The sequence below is a fragment of the Vidua chalybeata genome, chromosome 15 (assembly GCF_026979565.1).
Source record: "Vidua chalybeata isolate OUT-0048 chromosome 15, bVidCha1 merged haplotype, whole genome shotgun sequence".
NCBI classification, from domain to species: Eukaryota; Metazoa; Chordata; class Aves; order Passeriformes; family Viduidae; genus Vidua; species Vidua chalybeata.
This window is the reverse complement of record NC_071544.1, coordinates 12,170,832-12,195,498: the sequence shown is the minus strand read 5'-3', so window position 1 is coordinate 12,195,498 and position 24,667 is coordinate 12,170,832. Positions and strand designations below refer to the sequence as shown.

Genomic DNA, 24,667 nt, shown 5'->3' with positions numbered 1-24,667 from the left:
AACCTCAGCAGAAGCAAGCCCCTCACACAATCTCACCGCCACACAAGGTGGGTGTGAGAGTTTGTGCAGCAAAGAGCAGGAAGCAGACTTGAGACTGCTCTGTCATCAAGGACTAAGTGGTCTGAGTTCCTTAAATCCCTCACAAACACTCCCTGTCCTTCTCCTAGGCACCATACGGACCATAGGATCACTCGACCGAGAGGGAACATCCCACTACTGGCTGACTGTGCTGGCCCTTGACCTGGGAACAATTCCTCTGTCTTCTGTGACTGAAATTTATATTGAAGTCACTGATACCAATGACAACCCACCTCAGATGTCCAGACCTGTCTTCTATGCCTCTGTGATGGAGAATTCCCCACCAAACACATCAGTCCTTCAGCTTGATGCCTTTGATCCAGACTCCAGCTCTGAGGGAAAACTGACTTTTCACATCCTAACTGGAAATCCTCAAGGACTCTTCACCATTAACCTCATTACAGGTAAGACTGACCCAGCTCAGCATCTGTTTTTGAGGCTTCCAAGTGCCTAGAGGATGTTACATATTCAATATAAACAGCCCACACAGCTGCCTTTGTCACACTTTTCTGCTGCAGCAAAGGTCCCAGTCTCCAAATACACTCTGTAGGGAGTCTGAGGATTGAAACCCTCAACCTGAGGGCTGTGATTTGCATCCAGATGGCTCTTAGAATGACATAAATGTGCTGCTTTCAAAGCCCTAAACAGTTGCTTTTAATTTTCCCCCTTATAAAGAACTGTTGCACAGCCTGAGCCCGGGAACACCCTTCTGGAGGTGACTGTTCCTGACACAGACCCAGGCAGGATTAACAAAAATGAATTCCACTGCACTTAAAGGTTCCACCCATTCTCCAGCACTATTAATGTAGTAAGTGTAGTAAGCCTCTTCTGCCATCTTCCTAGACTGTATCTTTCATCTGAGGATTATTTACCAGATCTTTCAGAGCCATCAAAAACCCGCCGATGTTTTGTGTAAACAGCTTCCTCAAACTATCCCGGCAGAGCTGACATTGGGCCAGTCTGGCAGGGAAAGCTGTGCCGAGCCCTTCATGCCATCAGCTCCTGGGAGAAGAGGGAAGGGAGGGCACAGAGCCTGAGTATGGGAGAGGATTAATTGCATGACTTTGATCTCCTGGAGATGATAAAAGCAGTTCAGCTACTGCAGCGGGATGGAAGCTTGCTCTCAGATGAGGAGCTGGATGTATTGGAAAAGGCTGGAGCTGCTCTCAGCTGTGTGTTACCAGTGGTGTAATGGCTCTCTGGCAGTTCTCTACACCTGGCTAGGAGGGGAATGGAAGAAAGAAATTATTATTATTAAATACTAAAATCTTTTTGTCACAAGAACCTCACAGGATGTATTTACATGGCACTGTATAAATGCACCTGGAGATGTCAGCTAACTGTGACCACTGCTGCCCACAGCTGTAGCTGTCTGTGCTGCCAGAAGCTTTTTAGCCTGGTCAGGACATTGCTCTGCATCCAACTTTCCACATAATCCAAACAGCCATGCACAACCCAGCCCCAGGACAGCTTGCACAATGTAAGGTTCTCCAGAAATGTTCCTTCAGAAGCCCTTTTGCGTAAAACCACTGCCTTTTTGATGGGATGTGGAGCAGAAGGGCTGTCAGGACATCAAGCTGGCTCCCCTCTTCAGCTGAGCAGCCATGCACCCTGCAGGAAATTCAGCCTTTATCCTGCAGGCAAAGCTTTCGACCCCATTTGAGTGCAAAGTCACAATCCAAGGCTGTCATGTTCTATAGCAAAATGAGTGACTGGCAAAATCCAAATGTTTGCTAATGAGACACCTCACCTCTGAGCCAACCTATTAATTGCCATCTTAGACAAAAAAAGCTCTCTCAGGTATGAGTCATCTCCATCTCTCCCTATACTCAGGTGATTTGCATGAGAAGAGTGATAAGTTTGTCAGTTCTGAAAGAAACCCACGGGCTGATCTTATCTCTTGGACAGTTGCTGGAAGTCTCTTCTTTAAACCCTGAGCTTGGAAGTTGTTTAAGGTCCTGCTTCCAAGCCTGATGAGGATTCGGTTATCTATTATTTTACTTGCATGTCACCCAAAAGAATCTATAATTACCTGTGAACATTGGCATAAACTGAGCAGTTATACCCTCATGTTTACAGTATCTGAAGAGAAGTGATTTGCTGTTGCTGCCAGAAGGAATATCACAGCTTATTCAGGGCCCTAGGCAGCCTTTTGGAAACCCAGTAGTATTTTCATTTTACAGGCTAGTTACTCCATTAAGTAGAGTAAAACAATAATCTTTGGTCTCAGCTTGGTAGTGCAGCACTGGGAAGATGAGCTGCTGTCATCCCCATTAGTGCAGGATTGTATTAAAAAAAAAAAAAAAAAAAAAAGTTATCCCACTGCAGGGCAGAAAACTGTGATTAAGACACCTCCTTTTCACCTATCCCACATGGTCATTGTCATCAAAGGACAGACAAATAAGTCACACTGGCACTGAAATAAGCCAGGACACAAGAGGACCAGAGGTCAGTCTGGGTCTCTCCTAGGTTGGACGTTTCTGCTAGTGGCAAAGGGAGAGGAGGAGGAGGAGGAGGAGGAAGCTCATTCTCATCCTGTGTCTTAATAGGAATTAAGGTCCTGATGTGCTGCTACAGCAGGTGTATCTACACGCAGAATAACCCTGCAGAATAGCCCTGGATAATCATTTAGGGCAGAGTGACACACTATTGCAAGTAACCTAATTCGGTTCCTGGTTGTGTGTTTGATTCAGTACCTTGGCATGGGGTGGATTGGCCAGTGGAGACATAACCAGCAAGGCCCCTTGACTTCTCCTGAGGCCTGGCAGGGGAACCAGGAAGAACCATGATAACTGTCCTGGGTTTCTCCAGCATTCCCAAACCCCACAGAAAGGCTCTAAGATCTTCAAGCTCTCAGTTCTCTAAAGAGGGTGGAGAAAAAGGGGGAAAATACATGAAAGGCTAATGAGAAGAGGGAGCAAACTGTGCAGCGAGATGAAAGCTGTGTGCCATCGGCCATGGAATCTCTCCAGCCCAGCCTGGCAGCTGGTGTGGAGCAGTGTTTGTGGGAGACAGGGATGGATAGCTACACGGAGAGATGGGCAGATAGCAGGGTTTGGGGTATTCTTCTGCTGGAAAAGTTTTCAGATTGTTTTGTTTGATGTGAAGGGGGTTTGAGTCCAGACAGGACCAGGAGGAACTGGGAGGATGTAGCAGGAAGAGTCAGAGTGAGGCCATTCATCCTGCTGAAAGGCTGTTCAGAGAATCCTTTTACTTTGGGTTATTTGTCTCCAGCTCTTATCTAGTGCTTGTTCTTCTGGTGTTTCTTCTGCTGTGACAGTATCCATTGGCTTCCTCAGGATGCCTGTGGTTCCCTGCAAGGAAGGATTTCTCTACAAGGAAGGACATCCTGCTCTTTAGGCCCGAGGGATGGTTGCATGGCTGCTCCCCAGAATCAACATAACACACAGCCGAGCATGGAGTAGTGCACAGTGGGGTCAGAACAAGAGGTGGGGTGGTAGGAGGAGAAGGAAAAAAAGGTTAAATGGAAGCAGGGGTGAGACAAGAGAAAGAGGCTTTTAGGAGGACAACCTCTTCCCTTCTCAAGCTCTTGTGAAAGTCTCAGTGCCTGCAAACCTGATTCTGGCTATTTTAACTATCTTAGATTTTCCCCCCTGCAGCAAGGGCAGGGGGCCAGCAACCTCCACCCCAGCCCTGTTCTTGCCAGCAGAAGTTATTATTATTTTTTGTTCCCTGGTAATTGTGCTGCTCTTGTTCCAACATGACCAGCCTTCCCCTCTGCCCTTTGCAGGCAGCAGGCAGGAGAGAGGCAGACAGTCCTTCCTCATTGCTGTGTGTGGACAGGCTGCTGGAGCACAGTCTATGCCTGCCTGCATGCAGGCAACAGAAAGCATTGTTCCTGGACCTTCACCTGGATGCAGAGCTTGGCTAATTGGCCAGGTGCAATTAGGACCTTTGACAGTGTTGTTCAGTCTCTGCAGGATTCAGCAGAAACCATCAGGGCCTCATGCAAGAACACAAATAAAGGACACCCACTCAACTCCATCACACGTCCCATGGGACAGGCTGGATGGGGTTTTCCAGCAGGGCAGGGTACTGATAACTCACACACATGCACATGCACACACAAAACACTCATTAAAACTAGGCATGCACTTCCCAGGCCTTGTAGGGGACAGCAGAAAGAACCAAGGAACTGTGTCCCCAGGCCACAAAAGCTGATGGCAGTTCCCCTTTAATAACAGCTTCCACTTCCATTTTAGCCCTCTGGCCTCACAGGGTGTATAACCAAGCAGCAACAAATGAAAATGTGCATTAATTCCAGCCAGCTTCTCTCAGGAGCCGTGTGCAGTGTCCATCTCCCCAGCTCCGGGTGCTCCGTGGCCGTGTGAACACTGCTGTCAGTTTGTGCATCTCAGCACCGCCCAGCGCCACGGCTCCAAACGGGAATTAGGGTGGTTAACCCTAATTAATTAACCACAGGCCTTTCAGATCCCAGGGCACAGTGGTAACTGGCTCCAGAGGGGGGAACCAGGAGCCACAGTTGGGCACGGAGTAAGGGACAGAGTTTGCCTGGGGTCAGGAGGAGAAGCCAACCCTTTGCCTTGTGCTCAGCAGATGTGAAGATAAACCAAAAAAAATCCATCTGGTGAGACTCCCAGCTGGGATACAGCACAGGTTGTGTGACAGAGAGCAGAGTCAGCTCTTACTCCCCAGGAGATGCGAGCATCCTCGGTGGTACAGACATTCAAGAGTGTCATTAAATTCCAGTTCATCTGCTTTCACTACAGTCCTCCTTCTCCAGCACTAGAAAGCTGAGCTATGATCCTGCTTTTTTTCATTTTTTTCATTGAGTCATGAAAGAATTTCAGGGTGTGGCCAAGCAAATCCAGATAGCTACCTCAGAGTGCTTACGTTGCCTTCCATCAGCTGGCATGCAGTAATCCAGTACAAACAAGGTGTTAGTCTGCTGCAGCTGGATTTTGTAATCTGATAAACCAGAAACATCCCCAGTGTGCACATGGGTGTCTGTTTTCAATGTCTGTGTGTCCTGTGGGCTTTTTAGGCCAAAATTATGAAGAATTCCCTGAAGTAGCTGGAGTTCTGGGCTCAGTAGCCAACCTATTGGTAGTGAAGATAGGAACATTAGAGATCTCAGTGAGCTGCTGCTGCAGTTCCTTCTCCAGGCCCCCATTAGGAGAGCATTTCCATGAGTTTGGCTGCTATTGGAGCCATACAGCCTCTCAATAACCTGGGAAAGATTTAAAAGCTCCTCAGCCAGTGGGCTCTCTGCTCAGTCCTCTTCACCTGCTGAGATGTTAAAAGGATGATTAGGGAGGGAAAAAACCCACTATGACAGACAAGCAAACAGAATTTTTCAAGCCATCCTGTCATAACACATTAAGGAATGTTGATTTATGATTGTACAGGCATCAAATAAATGTTTAGCACCATGGCTGGTGCCAAATGTGAATAATCCCAGGGAACAAGTGGAAACGGTGAACAAGAGTCATGTTCCAAGCAGCTGCTCCTTGCTCCCTCCTTCAGCTGCCTTGTGTTTCCTGCAGCCATTTGAAATTTTCCCCTGCCTGTCACGCTCAGACACACACAAAAAGTATGGTACAACAGAAGACAATACCATTAATTACAGCTGTCTGGTTTTGCACCAGGAATGAGAGCTGAGATGGGTTCATGCAGCTGGGATGTACAAGACTTTCAGGGCGCACAAACGCACGTGCTCACACCACTGCACACGCACGTGGCATCCCGTGCAAAGCATTTCCCAGGGCAGCATGAACCTGTGTCTCTGCTTGCTGTGCTCAGGAAAATTCACCCTGCCTTTCGTTGGTGTAAAGAAGCAGAACTTCCCTTCACAGGGGAGAGACCTTGACAACTGGGAATGGACAAAAGCACTCACATGTGTCAGGCTTGATGACTTTCAGGAGGTCAAATATTACATACACGATTTCCATTGTTGGTAAAGCAGTTGTAAAATGATCTAGAGCTGCTTTTCCCCAGAAGTGAAGAGTCAAGGCACTCAGCAAGGACTGTTATGAAACCAGACATGGAAACAGAAGCCTCAACTCCATCCTTTCCACACTTGCATCTACTCAGCTTAGTCATTGATAGGCCAAAAGGGGGCAATTATGATGATTTTGTTTCAACTCTACTTTATTATAGCCACAATTCTTCTCTCCTGCATCCAGCCTATTCCCTGTGGTTAAACTACTGTGTATTTTTCAGAAATCCCTCAAATCTTGAAATTGTTGGAGGACTCACCCTGTGTCTCAGCAAGGCTTAAATAATATACCAACATTATTTTTGACTGTGTACTTTATTTTTAGCCTGAATGCATTTGTTCTAGCAGTTGAGTAGAGGGTATTTCCCAAGACAGAAGACAAACTTTTGTCAAAACACTGTAAATTACAAAGAGCAAGGTTCAGCAGAGGGAAAACAGGAGTAGAGACTTGTTAGGAGACTTGTTAAGAGGCCAGACTTGTGCCAGCACATGCAGAATGTTTCTTACTTAGAGGCATAAGAAAAGTTTTGTTTTCATGGTCCTGCAGCTTTTCTCACCTAATGCCTTGCCAACCCTCAACTGATGCAGGCATCTGGTGTTCCCCCTCCTCCGTGGTCTCTGTGATCAGAGAGCAGCAGCAACACCTCCACAGAGGGATTCACACTGGGAGGGGTTGGGTTACCCTCTGGGGGTATCTGTCTTTCTCCTCTGATCACAAAGGGAACCTGAAACAGGACAGGTGGGCAGGCTGATCTTGGGCATTCAGGGATCTGATCAGCCCTGGCTTTTCTTGCATGCTGAGTCTTGGAGCTCAAAGGATTTCTTTCTTGGCAGGTCTGATTTCCACGACTTCACGGCAGCTGGATCGAGAATACAAGGCTGAACATATCCTAGAGGTGGGTAATGATGATTGTAATTAGCTTTATTTACCTACAAGTGTATTAAGTCCTCAAAGGGTTTTCCTTGCAAGTTGGAGCACAGAGAAAGAATCTCATCCCATCAGCTCCCAACTGCTGGGAAACTTAATTAAATGGTGTGTGTTAACCCAAGAGACAGCTGCAACAGTACTGCAGGGTTTATTATTTTCTTGCTGAGGACTGGAGCAAAAGTTCTCCTCTGGAAGCTGTGGGAATGCAGGAAGAGGACTGGAACTATCCTCTAGCAGGATAGTTTGTACATTATGGGGGAAAGAAAAAGCCAGAGAAATCCAGCCTCGTTTATCTCATGGTATCAGATATTGCTGTGTAGCTTTGCTCACCAGCCCCCATCCTCAGCTGCTCACAGCTATGAGTATTCCCATCAGAGGGATCTGGAGGTTTTTGAGTCTATCAGGGTTTATCATTTCTCTCTGCAGTGCAACATGCTGGGAGCGTGCACAGGCAGGGCAGGGTGAGGATGGCTGGTACCTCGCCAAGCCATTGCAGTGCAGATGTTTTCAGATGTGTGGTCTCTAATGACCAGCCTGACCCACTGCCCAGAGCAGCTGGAGGCAGGAGCCTTGCAAACTCATCCCCCTGTGCATGGACAGGCCCTGCACACTGCCAGCTACAGCCGCCAGGCTTTGCCCTGCAGAGAGGAGCAGTGCCTTTGAAGATGTTGGGATACAAATGCGGAGCCACACAGAAACCCCCCAGCTGAGTCCTTGCCCACCAGGATGGAGGCTGGCTGGTCACACTCTAGGTCACGCCTCAGAGCGCTGTCACCTACTCCCTTTGCTTGCTGACAGGTGGCTGTCTCTGACAACGGAGAGCCAGCCCTGAAGTCCACCAGCAGAGTCGTGATCCAAGTCCTGGATGCCAACGACAACCCTCCCAGTTTCCCCCACAAGCTGTTCATGGTGCAGCTCCCCGAGAGAGAGGCCTCGGAGACCCCACTGCCGGTCTACAGGCTGATCGCTTCCGACCGTGACCAGGGCCAGAACAGCCAGGTCACCTACACCATCGAGGAGGAGGAGGAGGGCATATTCACCATCAACCCCACAACTGGCACGGTCTTCTCCAGGAAAGCTTTTCCTGCCTCCGAATACAACATACTCACGGTGAGAGGAGAGGGAAGCACAAAGAGCTGATGGGAAGAGACAGGCGGAGAGGGAAAGAGAGAAAAGGGTTCAGAAACAGAAAATATAAAAGGAGAAAGATGGAGAAAATGCAGCAGTGGAGAGGAGGAGAGTTTGAAGAAGGCAAATGTGTTAAGAGGGATAGAAAGTGGGAGGGAATGGTAGGAAATGCAGAAGGTAGGAAGCTATTAAAAATGGACAGTAAATTTAAAATTAACTGTCCAACCTACCTTCAGAGAGGAATACAGTGATCCATGATCCCATATGGATGTGGACCCAAACCTGACCAGTCTTTGGGTTCCATCATGCTTCTGTATGGTGTTCTGATCAGGCTTGGATGTGGCTTCAAAGCCTTCCCACAATCTGTGGGTCCTTGCAACAAGGCTTGTGATCCAGGTCTCTGCTACAGATAGAGCTTGGCAGATTTACTTGACAGTAAAGAGGAATTTGGGTTGCATGGCTCTTCCTTGGAAGCAGCCAGGGCATGGGCCACTGGCTCAGGATTTATTTCATGGGATTTTGGGCACACTGGGAGCTGAGATTCCTGGTGGGTGGGAGAAGGAGATTTCCATGGAGCTCCCGTGAGCTAACTCAGCTTTCTCCCTGAGTGCACGTGCCTTCCTCTGCAGGTCAAGGCCACGGACGGCGGCAGCCCCCCGCTCTCCTCCCACGTGAGACTTCACATCAGCTGGGTCGCCCGGCCCGGCCCTTCCTCAGAACCACTGGCTTTTGATGAACCCCACTTCAACTTCGCCGTGATGGAAACAGATCCTGTGAACCACATGGTGGGGGTGATCAGCATCGAGATGGGCCCCAGCCAAGTGTGGTTTAATATCACAGGTGAGACACAGAAATCAGAGCAGGGCAGTGGTGTCCATGAACATTTGCTTTGGCTCCCTTGGCTTTCAGCGCTCACATGCCTGAGCTAATGAAGTTGTTTGCTTTAGCTGTAGGTGAGCTACAGGGAAAGCTTTCTCACAGGCATCAGGAGGTTTAAACAGCCATTAGACAAAGCTGCCCATCCAAGGCCTCTGGTGCCAAGTGCAATTACCCAACACGCTTTTTTAATGACAGTCTGGAACTTGCCTGTGTTTGAGGTGCTCTCCGATGTCGCACGAAAGGCAGGGAGGGCATGCCAGTGCCAGCTCCTTCTGGGAATCAAGTGACACTGTTGGTTTTGTTAAAACTGCCTGCAAGGATCCAGGTGTGTGGCTGAGTGTTACAGAAACCCCCCTGTATCTCCCTCCATGCTGAGTCTTGAGCAGGGAGCTGAGAAGGAAGCATTCCTCAAAGACCTGGTCTGCCCTGACTTGTGGGGCTCTCCCTTCCTCCTCACCACATCCCAGGGGTGATTTAGACATGGAATGTGGAACTCTAGGGCCTCCTTTAAGATACAGGAATCAGAGGGGACGTGGGCTGTCACCCCAGGGGACTCTTCAGGCAGCATGTGCAGAACTCGTCCTACCAACAAGGGCCAATTGTGCTCATGTAATTTGATGTTTTGAAGTGGTGCCCCAATCTACCTTGCACAGCCTTTCCCTGGTACTGCCTGCAGGGCCTGCCCTTGTCAGACAAAGCCTTAATTGGGCAAGTGAATAGTTTTTCCCATTACTGTTTTAGGGTAAGGATAATAGTGCATAAATACAATTAACCAACGAGAGATACAACATTACAAGGAGCAAGACAATATCAGTGCAAGGTTTATCTGGCATTAGTAGTGTCTGCTTGGGTCTGCAGAATTAACGGTGTATTCCCCTGAATGTTATCCCGTCATTTCCCTGCTGAGTGCCGGAGCATTGCTTGACCTCATCTTTCCCAGTTCCTAGAGTTCCAAGTGATGCTGAGGGCTCTCTTAGTTTCTGTCCTGGTGGAACAGGACAGGATTTTATTTTCCCTGCAAGGGAAGGAAAACATCATGGTAGCTGGTAACCAGGGGGGCGATGCAGAGATCCAGGAGCCTTCAGGACCTCACTCAAAGTTTCACCTTTCCCAGACCACAGTCACTCTTGTCACTGGGATTGATGGAGTCTGCAAAAACTCTGACAAAGAAACATTGCTGTTCATCTCTTTCCTTTTCTGGGCTTCTTCTTTCCATTTGGCATTGTGCATAGGGAGCTCTTCTCTCTTTTCTGAGGGAAGGGCATCCATGAGTCTCTCTCCCTCTGTCTCTGCTTCTTTCTGTCTCCTTCCCAGCAGGAGAGCAGTGGTCCAGATGGCTGGTGAGCACTGCATTCCTCCAGCAAGGGAAGATTTGTAATTTTACAACCAGCAAAAATTTTACCAGCTGGTAATAGAATAAAGCAGAATCCAGAGCATCCAGTAGCCAGGAAGGAAGAAGTTGAGACCTGAGATAAATTACAGGAAACTGTTTCAGCTTCTCCATATCTCAGAGCAGCTTTGCAGGGTTTAATGTGCAAGAGGGGCCCAACAGGCCCCAGCAAGCGAGGCATGAGAAAGGAGCTGCCTGCCAGGGCTGAGCAGCAGTAGGGTGAGGGACAGCCTTCTGCTGCTGAGCTGCTCAGGCCTGCTGTTCCTGGCAATTCTCAGCCATCTGGGTTGGAGGCAACAGGCTCTGCTCACCCTGGAAGCACCGTCTGCCTCCCCAACTGTTGGAGTGTTGGGAATTCAGGTAGCTCACAGGCTCCCAGCCATGGTGACAAGGACCAGTGCTGATATGCCCACACTGTGACCTTGAATCAGAAGCCAGCAAGAGCCCTGTACCCAGCAGGTCCCTGGTCCATGCTAAGCCAGCGATGGTGCATGGCTGGAAACCTTGTGCAAATAAATCAATGCTCAAATGGGCTTATTGCCAATCTAGCCAGGACATCACATGCCTAAGTGCATCTTTTCCCCTTCTCTCCTCCTCCTTTTCTCTTATTCCCCTCATCTTCCTTTTCACACTCCTTTGTCACCATTTGTGACTATCCCTTTGTCCAGCTTTGCTTTGTCCTCCCAATCTCCTGTGTGCATCACATGTTGTTTTGAGTTTCCAGATTTGGGAGAAACCTTACCTGTGGCACTGTCCCAAATCCAGCTGACTGTAACTGCCCTCCTGTTTGCCTTTTCCATCTCCCCTGTGTCCCAGGTGGTGATGATGACATGGATTTTGACATTGAAAAGAGTACAGGCAGCATGGTCATTGCAAGACCCCTGGATGCAAGGAGGAAGTCAAGCTATAACCTCACAGTAGAAGTCACTGATGGGTCCAGTACAATCAAAACCCAGGTAATGTTTTTTTCTTTAGTGGAGACCCCGTTGAGAGGGAGCATATGCCAAAGGGAACCTTTCCTCTGAGTCTGCTGAGCTCTGGATCAGGTGCCAGGCACAGGAATCTCCTTACACTGTGATCCTCCACTACACAGTGACAGTGAATGGAGGATCCTCCAGTACACAGGTCTTATACCAAGCTAAGGTTGTTTTTATGTTGTTGGAAACACAGCTGGTCTAGGAAAGCTTGGGTGTTTCCTGTGGATCCCAGGTAGCACACAAGGACACATCTATACCACCAGGCAAGCTGGGCTGGCATTTCACACACTCAGACCTCACCTTGGTCTCAGCTGCTCAGGCTGAGTTACAACACATCTGGGACAACATCTTAAGGGAAGTGTGTACACGGTTAGGTCAGGCTTGGGTCCGTGTTCTCATGTCAAGGGGTGTTCCTGAGATATGCTAGCCCAGGTACAGCCAGCACAAATCCATCTGCAAGAGGTGAGGTCAGGCCCAGGGAGTGAGAGGGGCAAGTGCAGAGATGCTGTGTGCTCTGAGTTGCCACATATAAAGTAACTGCTGGGAAAAGGAGGCACTTCGCTCTCAGGCATGTCCCCGAGCCCCAGCTAAAATGATGAGATTTTGCCCATCTTTACCTACGCTGAGGAGGGGTGTTCAAGCCATGATCTTTTACTAGTCATTCTCTCCACACATAAGAAGCAGCCAAAAATCCAGCCCTCAATGCACAGGAAGACCTAGGATGTGAGTCACCTGTCAGTAATGCTTATCATGGGAAATTCACTGTGGGGGATGATGAGTGAGGAACTCCACCATTCCTGTGAAACGTGATGCTAATGGATGGCCACATGTCTCAACTATCTTCAAGTGTTTCTCCAAATAAACAAACAAAGCCCCACCTTGCCTAGTGTGCATTCCCTGCCACCTTGCATCTCATCCCTACGTTTATTTTGGCACTCAAGGCCGCTAGCAGATGTCAAGAAACCTGCTCGTGTAAAACCCCCATGGCATGCTCAGGTTTGCTGAAGGAAGCAAATTATTACACTTGGTTGAGGCTTCCTAAGATGCAGGAGGCACATCAGTAGGAGGGTCAGGACAACCAGGGTAGGAGACCACACAGGAGAAAGCAGTGACTTCCCCAGCAGGATTCAGGATTCCCAGTGTGTGCTGTTAAATGCAGAGAGGAAAACTTGGCTAAAAAGGGTAGAACAGAAATTTTGTTTCTCCACACACTTGCTGCTCTTGAGATTGGACAGCCCCTCCCTTCTTTTACCAAACATCCCCTTCTGTCAGCTTTCTGTTGAGTAAATAATGGGGGTTGCTGTGTAGGCACCAGCCAGCAGCAAAGCTGGCACCACGGCTGAGCCGCTGCTGCTTTCCATGGCAGGCTGTGACTCTTATCCCATGTGCCAAGTGCAGGCACGTTCACTCTGAATGCCTTGCCAGACTGGAGAGATTTTGAAAAAGGAGAGGAAGCAAACTGAAAAACACAAAAGGGGAAGGCACAGCAGTTGTTCCTTGGGATGAAGGACAGAAGGGCTCCCGGTCATCACAGATGGCAAAGCTCCAAGAGTTGGAAAACTGTGATGGTTATGGCACTCAGAGTGTGTCAACACCCAAGAAGGATTGGTAGCTGAGATTTTAGATGGCTGCATGTCCAGTTGCTGCCCTCACTGTGCCGTCTCCCCCACAGGCATTTATCCACGTGATTGACATCAACCAGCATCGTCCCCAGTTTCTTCAGAGCCATTACGAGGTGAGGATTCCTGAAGATACCCCCTCAGGGAGAGAAATCCTTCGAGTCAGTGCAACAGACAAGGACAAAGGAAAGGGGCTCATCTACACCATCCATGGCAGTGTGGACCCCAAAAGCACAAGACTTTTCCAGTTGGATCCAGGCAACGGAGCCCTCACAACAGCAGAAGGCTTCAGTTCCCAGCCCATGCCTCAGCACACCCTCACAGTGATGGTGAGTCCCCTGCTGAGTCCACCGGTTTGGCCAGGATGGGTCACTGGAGAAATTAAAAGTGGTTCTAGTCTTTGAGGGAGGATTTGCCTGGAACAATAGGGAAGAGGAAAGCAGGGTGTTAACCTTTACTATATGGCTAAAGGTAGTTAACACCCTGCATTCCTCTAACCACCTTCTTTGCAGGACCACTGGATTCTTATAAAAGAAAACACAGTGTGTAATAGTTAATGTTTGGGTTCAAATTCAAGGCTGAGCTTTGGTGCTGAAACTTTCAGGCTCATTCCCAGCCAGGGGATTGGTACCGTTGCAAAACACCCACCGCTGTAAGAGTGCTGATGAGTTCCTTGGAAGGAGGTGCAGGCAAGACTGGCTTGTCCCTGGGTGTGACTGTTCTGCTCTCTCTCTGCCATTCAGGTACGAGACCAGGAGGTCCCCATCAAGCGGAACTTTGTCCGAGTCGTTGTTGACGTGGACAGCTGCAACCTTCACCCTCCCCAGTTCAGCAGCATCCATTACGAAGCAGAAGTGCTGGACTCAGCAGTGGTGGGCACAGAGGTCGTACAAGTCAGAGCCCTTGATCAGGACCAGGGAGCTAATGCTGAAATCCACTACTCCCTTCAGGCAGGTGAGAGCTGTGCAACAAGACAGTTTAGGCTGTGATCATACCTGCATTACCATGCTTTGACTGGTGGCCACTTGACCAGCTTTCTCTAGCTGTTGCAAAGAACCTCAAATGGTTGCACAGTTCTAAAATGGGATTTTCTTCCTACCCAGAGTGAGTAGGTAATGTCCATATTATAGAATATTAGCATCTTTTCTTAAGAAAACAGCTTAATGTTGAGTCACTGGTCTAAGAAAAATAGTGACTGGATGAGTTAGAGCAGCCTAAAATCTGTTCCTCTTTGTCCATGGGAACTATTCAGTTGTTAGGCAAAAGTACTCCCAATTCCCACAGGAGTCATCATCATTCCACTATTTCTACCAAGAAATACATCCTCAAGGAATGGTGAGAACCCTCTCAGCACTGACAGGTGGTGGTTTTGAGTCATTCGTGCTCAATGGGCAAATATTTTATCATTCACTGTAAAGGTTAAAACTTAAGTATTTATGTCTGTGCCACACGGCCTATTTAGCCTGTAAACTTCTTGCAGGAGACAAGCCATCCTTTGCTCCATCTTTCTCACTGCAATTTAGATCAAGGACTGAGGAATTTAATTGCTCCTGAAGTATTGGTAATTACAAGCATGACGGGGCTTGAAGGAACTAGTACTGTCTGTGCTTCCATGTTCTGCACACGAGGCAAAAGCTTCAAGCACATGCTCTGCCACCACTAAATATGCTTAAATTAAAAGGGTGTTTATCTCTAATTTACATTTTGATTGATTCAAATGTTAGCTCACAGATCTCAATGGGTTCACTGTTCTTACAATTACAATTATTTAGAAATGAATTAATTTCTCTCAGTAGAAGAAACATACATTAATCAGGTCTGCAATGAGGAGAATCTGTGAAAAAGAGTTGCAGAAAACGAAGACCAAGAAGGTGTCTGCATTCTTCACTTTGTAATTTCTCTTCTTGCAGGTAATGGGGAAGGCTTCTTTAGCATTGACCCATATTCTGGAATTGTTACAGTTGCCCAGAAACTGGACCCATCCAGGCAGGAGCGATTTACTCTTATTGTAAAGGCAGAAAATCAGGGGTTTCCTCAGCTTAAAGATTCTGCTACAGTACATGTCCACATTAGACCCTCGGATCGAACCCCTCCAAAATTTCCAGAGGCTGAATACATCACAGAGATCAGCGAATCCACTGCTGTTGGCTCTCCGCTGATCCAGGTTACAGCCACAAGCTTGTCACCAGTCAGCTATGAAATAAAAGATGGAAATGGAGATGGAGTGTTCTTCATGAACTATCAGTCAGGCCTTATTTCCACTCAGAAGAACTTAGATTTTGAGCAGGTGTCTTTTTACCAGTTGAAAGTCCGTGGTACCAACATGGCTGGTGCATTTATGGACGCAGTGGTGCTCATCTATGTCATAGATGAGAACGACAACGTGCCTGTCTTCGTTAAGCCTTCCTTCGTTGGCTGGATCATGGAGAATGCCCCATCACAAAGCATGGTTCTGGATGAAAGCAACGCTCCCCTCGTCACCTATGCAACAGATGCTGATCAAGACGCCAATGCTTTGCTGATCTATGAGATTTTGGAACCAGAGGCACTGAAATATTTCACAGTGGATCCCAGCACAGGGACACTGACCAGTCGTGCTGATATAGACTATGAGCTTACCCCAGTTTTCCACTTCAGTGTACATGTGCATGACAGTGGAAGTCCCAGTTTGTTCGCATCCAAGCCTGCCAAGGTCACAATCCACGTTAAAGATGTTAATGATTCACCTCCAGTCTTTGTCAAAGACACTTACGATGTTTCTGTCTTGCTACCTGCCCACCCAGGGATGGAGCTTTTGTCAGTGCAGGCAAAAGATGCAGACTCAGAGGTGACCTACAGCATCGTGGAAGGGAACCTTGACAATGCTTTCCATATCCATCCCCTAACAGGTCTCATCTCCATTCTTAACACAAGTGGCCTGAGAAGCTACCAAGAGCTCACAGTCAGAGCTGGTGATGGCTTGTATAAGAGCACTGCTCTGGTTAAGCTAAATTTAACTCGGGCACAAGGTACCAGCTTGAAATTTGATCAAGACGTATATACAGCAACTGTGATGGAGAACTCTTCAGATGAGAAGACTCTAACCATTCTCGGGGTGAAAGGGTATCAGCTAAATGAACCCCTTTCCTACTCACTTTTGAATGAAAAGGAAAGGTTCAAAATGATCCAAGCCTCTGGAGTTCTTCAGACCAAGGGTGTGAAATTTGACCGCGAAATGCAAGACATGCACGAGGTAGCTGTGGAAGTGAAGGACAACAGGAAGCCACCAAGAGTGTCCCAAGCCACAGTCAGAGTTTATGTAGAGGATGTCAATGACAACCCCCCAGAGTTTGAGAATGTGCCATACTACGCCTCGGTGCAGGATGGCACAGAGACAGGGGATGTCCTTTTTCAGGTGTCAGCAACAGACAAAGACATAGGGGATAATGGAGCTGTTACCTACTCATTTGCAGAGGAATACAAATACTTTAGGATTGACCCTTACCTGGGAGACATCTCCCTTAAGAGGCCTCTTGATTATCAAGCTTTAAATAAATACAACCTCCGGGTCATTGCTAAGGACAAAGGAGAACCTCCCCTGCATGCTGAAGAGGAGGTTGTGATCAGTGTGAGGAACAGATCCAACCCTCTGTTCCAGAGCTTGTACTACCGGGTGAAGGTGCCAGAAAATGTCCCCCCATACACATCTATCCTCCACATCCAGGCCCGCAGCCCCGAAGGCTTGCGCCTCATCTACAACATTGTGGAAGAAGATTCCCTGAAACTCTTCAACACCGACTTCAAAACTGGTGTCCTCACTGTCACAGGGCAGCTGGACTATGAGCTAGAGACAAAACACACATTCACTGTTAGAGCCACAGACACAGCACTTGGATCTTTCTCAGAAGCCAGAGTAGAGGTGGAGGTAGAGGACATTAATGACAACCCTCCCATATTTTCTCAGATCATTTACACAGCGTCTGTCTCTGAGAGTTTGCCACCACAGACCCCTGTTGTCCAGCTCTTTGCCTCTGATAAGGATTCGGGCAGAAACAAAGTGGTCTCCTATCAGATCATGGATGATGGTTCAGATGCTGCCAAGTTCTTTAATATTGATGCCAGCACAGGGCAAATAACAACAGCTCAAGCACTTGATTATGAAACAAATCAACAGTTCCGCATGAAAGTCAGAGCTGCAGATCACGGGGTGCCTCCACTCAGTAGCGATGCCCTGGTAATTGTAGATGTGACAGACATCAATGACAATCCCCCTGAGTTCAGCCAGCTTCAGTATGAAGCCAAGGTCAGTGAAATGGCTACGTGTGGGCACATCGTGATCAAAGTCCAGGCCCTGGACCCCGACAGTGGAGACACCACCCGGCTGGAGTATGTGATCCTGTCGGGTAATGACAACAGGCATTTTGCCATCAACAGCTCTTCTGGGATAATATCCATGTTCAACCGCTGCAAAAAGGACTTGGAGCCATCTTATAGTCTCAGAGTTTCTGCTTCAGATGGAGTTTTCAAGAGCACTGTGCCTGTGTATATCAACACCACAAATGCCAACAAATACAGCCCCTCTTTTCAGCAGAATGTGTACGAGGCAGAGCTGGCAGAAAATGCTGAGGTAGGAACCAAAGTGATTGAGCTGCTGGCTATTGACCCAGATGGTGGCCCATATGGCACCATAGACTACACCATCATAAATAAACTCGCCCATGAGAAGTTCTCCATAGACAATAAAGGCTGTATTGCCACACTGCAGAAACTGGACAGGGAAAATTCCACAGAGAGAGTCATTTCCATTAAAGTCATGGCCAAGGATGGGGGTGGGAAGGTGGCCTTCTGCACTGTCAAAATAATCCTTACAGATGAGAATGACAACCCACCTCTGTTCAAAGCCTCTGAATACACACTGTCCATCCAGTCCAATGTCAGCAAAGGCTCCCCTGTCATCCAGGTACTGGCTTATGATGCTGATGAAGGTGCAAATGCAGATGTCATTTACTCTGTTGACTCTGTGGAAGATGTGGCAGAAGACCTTGTGGAGATCAATGCTGCCACTGGGGTTGTTAAGGTCAAGGAGAGTCTTATTGGTTTAGAAAACAGAGCCTTTAACTTCAAGGTGAAAGCTGAAGATGGCAGACCCCCTCACTGGAACTTCCTTGTTCCAGTGAATCTCCAGATTGTCCCCAGGGAGGTGACATTGCCAAGGTTTTCTGAGCCCCTTTATACGTTCTCTGCATCTGAGGATCTTCCAGAGGGGTCAGAAATAGGGTCAGTCAAAGCTTTTGCAGAGGATCCCATTATATACAGCCTGGTGAAGGGAACCACTACAGAAAGTAACAAGGACGAGGTGTTCACACTGGATGAACAAACAGGGGCTTTGAAAATCAAAAAACCTATGGATCATGAGACCACCAAGTGGTACCAGGTTGACGTCATGGCTCACTGCTCACATCTGGAGACTGAGTTGGTCTCTCTGGTCTCTGTGAATATCCAAGTGCAGGATGTGAATGACAACAGACCTGTCTTTGAGGCAGATCCCTACAGAGCTTTTGTCATGGAGAACATGCCTTCAGGAACCACAGTCATTCAAGTGACAGCTAATGACCAGGACATGGGAAGTGATGGGCAGGTGACCTACAGTCTGGAAGCAGAATCTGGCAACCTCCGTGGGCTCTTCACCATCGACAGTGAGAGCGGGTGGATCACCACACTGAAAGAACTGGACTGCGAAGACCAGGAGATCTATCGCTTTTATGTGGTGGCCACTGACCACGGCAGGAAGGTCCAGCTCTCTTCCCAAGCCCTGGTGGAGGTCACTGTCTCTGATGAAAACGACAACGCCCCGCAGTTCACCTCAGATTTCTACAAGGGGTCGGTCATTGAGAACGCGGAGCCGGGGCAGGTCGTTGTCACCCTGAGCACCATCGACGCCGACATCTCCGAGCAGAACCGGCGGGTCACGTGCTACATCACCGGTGAGTTGTTCCTGGCTTTGAATCTCCAGTGGGCAAGAAGAGAGTATCGTCTCAAAGTGAGGATTTGATACCTTGTCTTACAGATTATTAGAACAGAAATAGTGTTACACTGACAGTCCTGTCAGAAGCAGGAGATGAAGGCTGAGCTCTGGCATGAGCTGGACTCCTCAGTTAAATGAATCTGGGGAACACAAAACCCTTTAGTAACTGCAGTGGGTGGAATGATCTTTAAAATAACTATCTCACCATTGAATCGTCCTGTTTCTCTGGGAATAAATAAATAAGATACATATAAGTAATTACACTGTACTGTAGAAATATTTATTTACACTTTCTTAACAGAGGAATATTTAAGAGAGTGTAATTGTAATTCCTATTGGAAGGACAGTAGAGGCAGTACAGCAGGAAGGAAGATTTTTTCACACAGATACTGTGATCTGTATTTAAGTTCTTTGACCTAGCTTTTTCTCCTGCCAGCACTGCAGTCAGTTTACACATCATACATATACCTGTAGCCTCTTTGTGTTTTTTAATAACTATATATAACTTTTTGGTATTGTGTGTTTCCTACAAAACCACTTGGAGGTTGGCTTAATAACAAGGCTGCAGATAGTCACTCTGCACTGGGGAATATTTAAGACTATCATGTCAATCTTAGTAAAAGTTTTGGCTAACAAGAAATACTAAAAATTATTCTTGCATCCCTGAAACATCACATGTGCCAACTAAAATTAACCACTGCTGTAAAATAACAAAAAAGTTACACTGGAATGTTTGTTCTTCATCTGCACAAGTAGAAGCTTGCTTTTGTGGTATTCTTTTGACCCTAAAGGGTCTTTCTAAGACCTGGGACAGATACTTCAAATTAAAATGTTTGTTCAGACTCAAACAAGGACCCTTCAGGGTCAAAACATTAGGCCAGATCATGCTGCAGCCTGTTATCTACTATTGTAACCATCTGAAACAGGGGAGGAATGCTGGTACTTTCATTTGGCTTATGGCAAGCCTAGGTATTTGCAAGCCTTTGGGAGGAAAGATTTAATCCATTATGTATTCACATTTCTGCCATCTTAAAGGTAGTAGTAACTTCCAAATACTTTAAACCTGAGAGGATGCACACTTATGTTAGGGGTGAACATCTTGTGCTCTCTGCTCTGCATATACAAACACAGGTCAAACTTTACAAATAAACATGGAAATGCAGCAAGAGAGGATTAGGTAAACACAGAGCCCAGCTTCCCCCTGTCCACATTGATTTCAAACACTCAGAAACTAAATCTGGGCATGGGCTGGTGTTTCCCAGCGTCAGAAGAAGAGCTAGTACAGGTGTCATTGTGCCTCCACAACCTCATCACTGCTGCGCAAATAAAAGCAGAAAGGGAGTGAATTTCATTTATCCCACTGTGCAAGACCCTTCAGAGTCCAACACAGATTCTACAGCCAGCTCTGTTCACTGACCCCCACTGCCAGATGTGCTTCCTCCTGGGTCAGCAGAGAACACCGGTTCCTTCCCAGGGGAGAGGGATTCTCCTGTGGCAGCATCCAGCCCATTTAAAATCTAACATATGTAACAGTAGGAGCAGCGTGAATCTGGTGGACCAGAGAGCCTGCCTAGTCTGGATTTACCTGTCTCTCATCATTTGGCTCTTACAGAAATGAAAAGTAGCCCCAGAAAACAAAGCTATACGTTAAATACCTCTACAGGTTAGAGGAAGCACAATTTTACATGGTACCATACGAATAAGATCCAAACCATGTCTGCAGGGTATTTACAACTCTCGGATCCCTTTAGGAACATGCACAAAAAAGACTGACAGGCTTTGGGGAGGTGAGACAATGTGGTTTTGAGGCAATGAATATGCACATCTGCAGAACATTACTGACTTTTCTGCAATCAGTTGTTTCCTTCTCCAACTCTAATGTGCAGACAGGGAGTAGCTAAAACATGCAGGGTATTTCCCAGCTGTGCAGTGAGGTTGACCAAAAGCTCCTCACCTGCTGGATGCGCCACCAGTGCCCTCTCTGCATCACCAGTGTGAGTCAGAGTCATGGAATCATTTAGGTCGGAAGAGACCTCTAGGAGCATCAAGGTCCTTCAGTTCTCCTAAGGAACCATCAGGGGACACACCCATATTCCCTTTCCTTATCCCTTCTGTTTTTCAGCACTTAGTAAATGCCATTTTTTGCTTGCTTCCTGCCCCCTTCTAGAAGGAGACATACTGGGACAATTCACAGTTGATCAAATTGAGGGCGAATGGACAATTTCTTCCAAGAAGCCTCTGGACAGAGAAGATACAGAGAAATATCTCCTCAAGGTTATGGCCTCTGATGGGAAATTTCAGGCTACCACCGAAGTGGAAATTTTTGTACTGGATATCAATGACAACAGCCCTGAGTGTGGCCAGGTAAGATGTCTGCTCTGGGACATCGGGGCATAAAGGGAGATCCCTAGGAGGGAAAGAACACAATAGAAAAGAAGAAAGAACAGGCAGAGCATGTTAAAGGATTTGGCTTGTCATAATTCTTCTCACACGATCCTGTTGCTTTGATTATGCTTAACAATTTTAATTAAGCAGCATGTCAAGCAAGAATATTAAATCTAGCCTCCAAGCATGTTTGCCAGCAGCAAGTGAGAGCCTAAGCATTATGAAGAGTAATTTCTGGAGATAAACAATGCCAGGAAGCCTCCTGGGAAGGGGCATGTAAATTACTGAGTTTTATATCCTGCTAAGCTGGGAGATTCCCATCAGGAGGTTTGTTGCTCTAGAGAGCTGATCGCTGGTGTGGACGTCACCAGTGGTGAGAACGAACAGAGGTGGTTACTTCCCAAAGGAGATTCAAAGGCTTGTGTGAAATGAGCTCACTTGTCCCAGTCCACACCCCAGCAGCCAGGAATGGGAGGCACACTGTGTTCCCCTATAAAACACAGGGTTTATCCTTCTCTGTGAAGCTTCTGTGGGTCTGTTCTCCCTTCATATGGGGTGGAAGTATTTTGGAGATGGCTCAGATGCCAATGATTTCTTTTGTCCTGGCCAGATACTCTACACTGGGAGAGTCTCTGAAGATGCCGGGCCAGGTCTTTTAATTTTGAAAATATCAGCGACCGACCCCGACGTCGGCAGCAATGCCCAGATAACCTACAGCCTGCACGGCCCCGGCGCGGAGGAGTTCCGGCTGGGCCCACACACAGGTGAGAGCAGGGCTGCTTTTATCCTCTTCCTCACCCACCCCTGAGAAAAGCAAGCTCCCAGCATGGCTCAACACTTACCTCCTCTTAACCAACATAAGGAGCTGTTTATTCCAGCTGTGCCAAGCTAGGAAGGAATGGGCACAGCATAGAGGAGAGGGAGTTCTACATCATCCTGTTTGCTCTGTCTGTTCTGTTAAAATGAAGAGCAGACACTATTGCTAGCAGGCAGGTCTCAAGGAGGAAAGAACAGCAAGTGTTTGGCTTGAGCCAAAGACACAAGTTCTAAATCCCAAAACACCTTTTATCAGGTCTTGGGCTGTGTATTTACCCAGACTTGGTGATCGTTCTAGAGATCACTTGGGTTCATTACATTGCAGAAACCTCAGTGCAGTGGAGTTTAGAAGTACAATTTATTTATGAACAGTTTTATCCCATGATGGCATCCCTTGGATGAAGTTCAGCTGAACTTGCAGGACTGCCCATGCGAAGCCTTGCCAGAGCTCTGGCTGGCAATGATCCGAGGATAGCCCTGAGCAATGTGGTGCGGACACATCACCACTATTAGCTCAATTATTGTCTCCCACGGTTCATCCAGGAAAACAGCTGAACTTCTCTGAGGTCTTGCAGGCTGCAGCTGTGATTGCTGGAGACACGACCACCTCCTGTTCTTTCCCACAGGGGAGCTGACCACATCTGCACCCCTGGACCGTGAGCAGAAGCCCACGTACCACCTCGTAGCCAAAGCCACTGACGGCGGGGGCCGTTCGTGCCAGGCTGACGTGACGCTGATCATTGAGGACACCAATGACAACGCACCAAGGTTCTTCCCCAGCCACTGCGCCGTGGCTGTCTTCGATAACACCACAACTAAGACACCCATCGCTGTGGTTGCTGCCAGGGACCTTGATGAAGGTGAGTCAGAATGGGATTTATGTGTTAGTAGAGTTCATCTTTCATTCTGAACAGAAGCCTTTGAAACCTAGGGAAGTGCTACAGCAATGGGCTTAGATGATTGAATCTTGGCGAAGATGTGCCTGAATCTCATCGCTGACATGTTCTTGACTACTGGGCTGGCATCAGCATTTTTGTGACCCTGTTGGGAGCACAGTATCTGTAGAAACATGCAGGCCTTCTTTGAGAATGTGCTCAGTAACTGTAGCTGTGATACACAGCACAAACTGTGACACAGGGATCCAGACTGGACAGAAACTTGTTCAAAGGTGGGGACTGAGAATGAGTGTAATAAAGGATAAAAACAGTTTTAGATATGGCTGGGGTAGGTAATATGGATGGAGAGGTCCTCCTGACGATACACAGATTCTCAGAAGTATAGGTAAGGCTCCTAAGAAAGGAACTTCCAATAAACCTCTCCAGCAGAGGCTGAATTTAGAGAAGAAAGATCACATCTATCTTCTTTGGAAGCAGATATGAAGAGAAATTACATTTGAAAGCAAGGCAATTAAAAATGAGGAACACTAGTAAATGCAGACAGCTGACACTGGTGGATAATGGTGAGGGCTGGCTAGATGACTGAACCTGCAGATGGGCAGGGGCACACTTGATGTTGGTATGATGTTCATACAGCCTCTCTTTTCCCTGGGAATTGAAGGTCATTCTGTTCATATAGTCCTAATGCATTATAAATAAATAAACAAACCCAGCAGCATCCCTACCCATGAATTACTGCAGCCTGTCCGTTCCCCTTCCAGGTCTCAACGCTGAGGTGGTCTATTCTCTGTCTGACTCTGCCAATGGACACTTTTCAATTGAGGAAACCACAGGGGTGATCCGCCTGGAAAAGCCTCTGAAGGATTCCCAGCACTCAGCCTTTGAGCTGACCGTCTGTGCCACCGACCGGGGCACCCCGCAGCCCCTCTCTTCCCTCGGCACTGTCACTGTCTCTGTTGTGGATCTCAATGAATACCTGCCTGTTTTCCTGGCCCCTGAATATGTGGCCATGGTGAAGGAAGATGTGGCTGTTGGTACCGAGGTCCTCAACTTGTCAGTCCTGACGAGGGACAATGCAGAAAACACAGAGATCAAGTATGAGATTGTGAACGGCAATGACCATGGGAAATTTCAGCTCAACTCAAACACAGGTAAAATGATCTTGTGCCCGAGCAGGTCCAGGATGATCCAACATCAAAGGTTTCTTTGTGTGCATCTTCTCTGCTTCTTGCCCATTTGGCTCCCACTTCTGCTTACCTCTGTCTTTACCCAGCACAAGGGTAGGGAATACAGTCTTCTTTTCTACATCAGATTTTGCCATACCAAGCCATTCAAGGAGTGATCCAAATCTTACTGAAATTAATGGAAAGATGCCTTCTCTGTGTCTGAGACCTGAGACAGGCCCATGTGAATGAGGGATGTGTGGAGAACAGGATGAGGAAATTTTCCCACTTCAAAATTCAGGAGAAAGTGTTTTCATTTAAAAAGTCTCTCCATCAAGATCCCACAAGGAACCTATAGCCCAGGGTAACAGGCAGCTTTATTGAGTAGCATTCAGTGAACGTGAATAATATCACCCTTACCTTG

At 47.5% G+C, this 24,667-nt stretch overlaps 1 protein-coding gene across 1 annotated transcript in view; it reads left to right on the top strand.

Annotated features, from left to right (window-relative positions):
- Nucleotides 1-24,667, top strand: part of FAT2 (FAT atypical cadherin 2) — a 56,080-nt gene that overhangs the window by 15,094 nt on the left and 16,319 nt on the right. The window contains exons 3-14 of the mRNA XM_053956768.1: nt 168-482; nt 6,893-6,954; nt 7,785-8,096; nt 8,744-8,954; nt 11,200-11,339; nt 13,033-13,308; nt 13,723-13,933; nt 14,890-18,942; nt 21,151-21,347; nt 21,979-22,132; nt 22,811-23,044; nt 23,842-24,231. Coding sequence (XP_053812743.1) covers nt 168-482; nt 6,893-6,954; nt 7,785-8,096; nt 8,744-8,954; nt 11,200-11,339; nt 13,033-13,308; nt 13,723-13,933; nt 14,890-18,942; nt 21,151-21,347; nt 21,979-22,132; nt 22,811-23,044; nt 23,842-24,231 — 6,555 coding nt within the window. The remainder of the gene's footprint in view (nt 1-167; nt 483-6,892; nt 6,955-7,784; nt 8,097-8,743; nt 8,955-11,199; nt 11,340-13,032; nt 13,309-13,722; nt 13,934-14,889; nt 18,943-21,150; nt 21,348-21,978; nt 22,133-22,810; nt 23,045-23,841; nt 24,232-24,667) is intronic.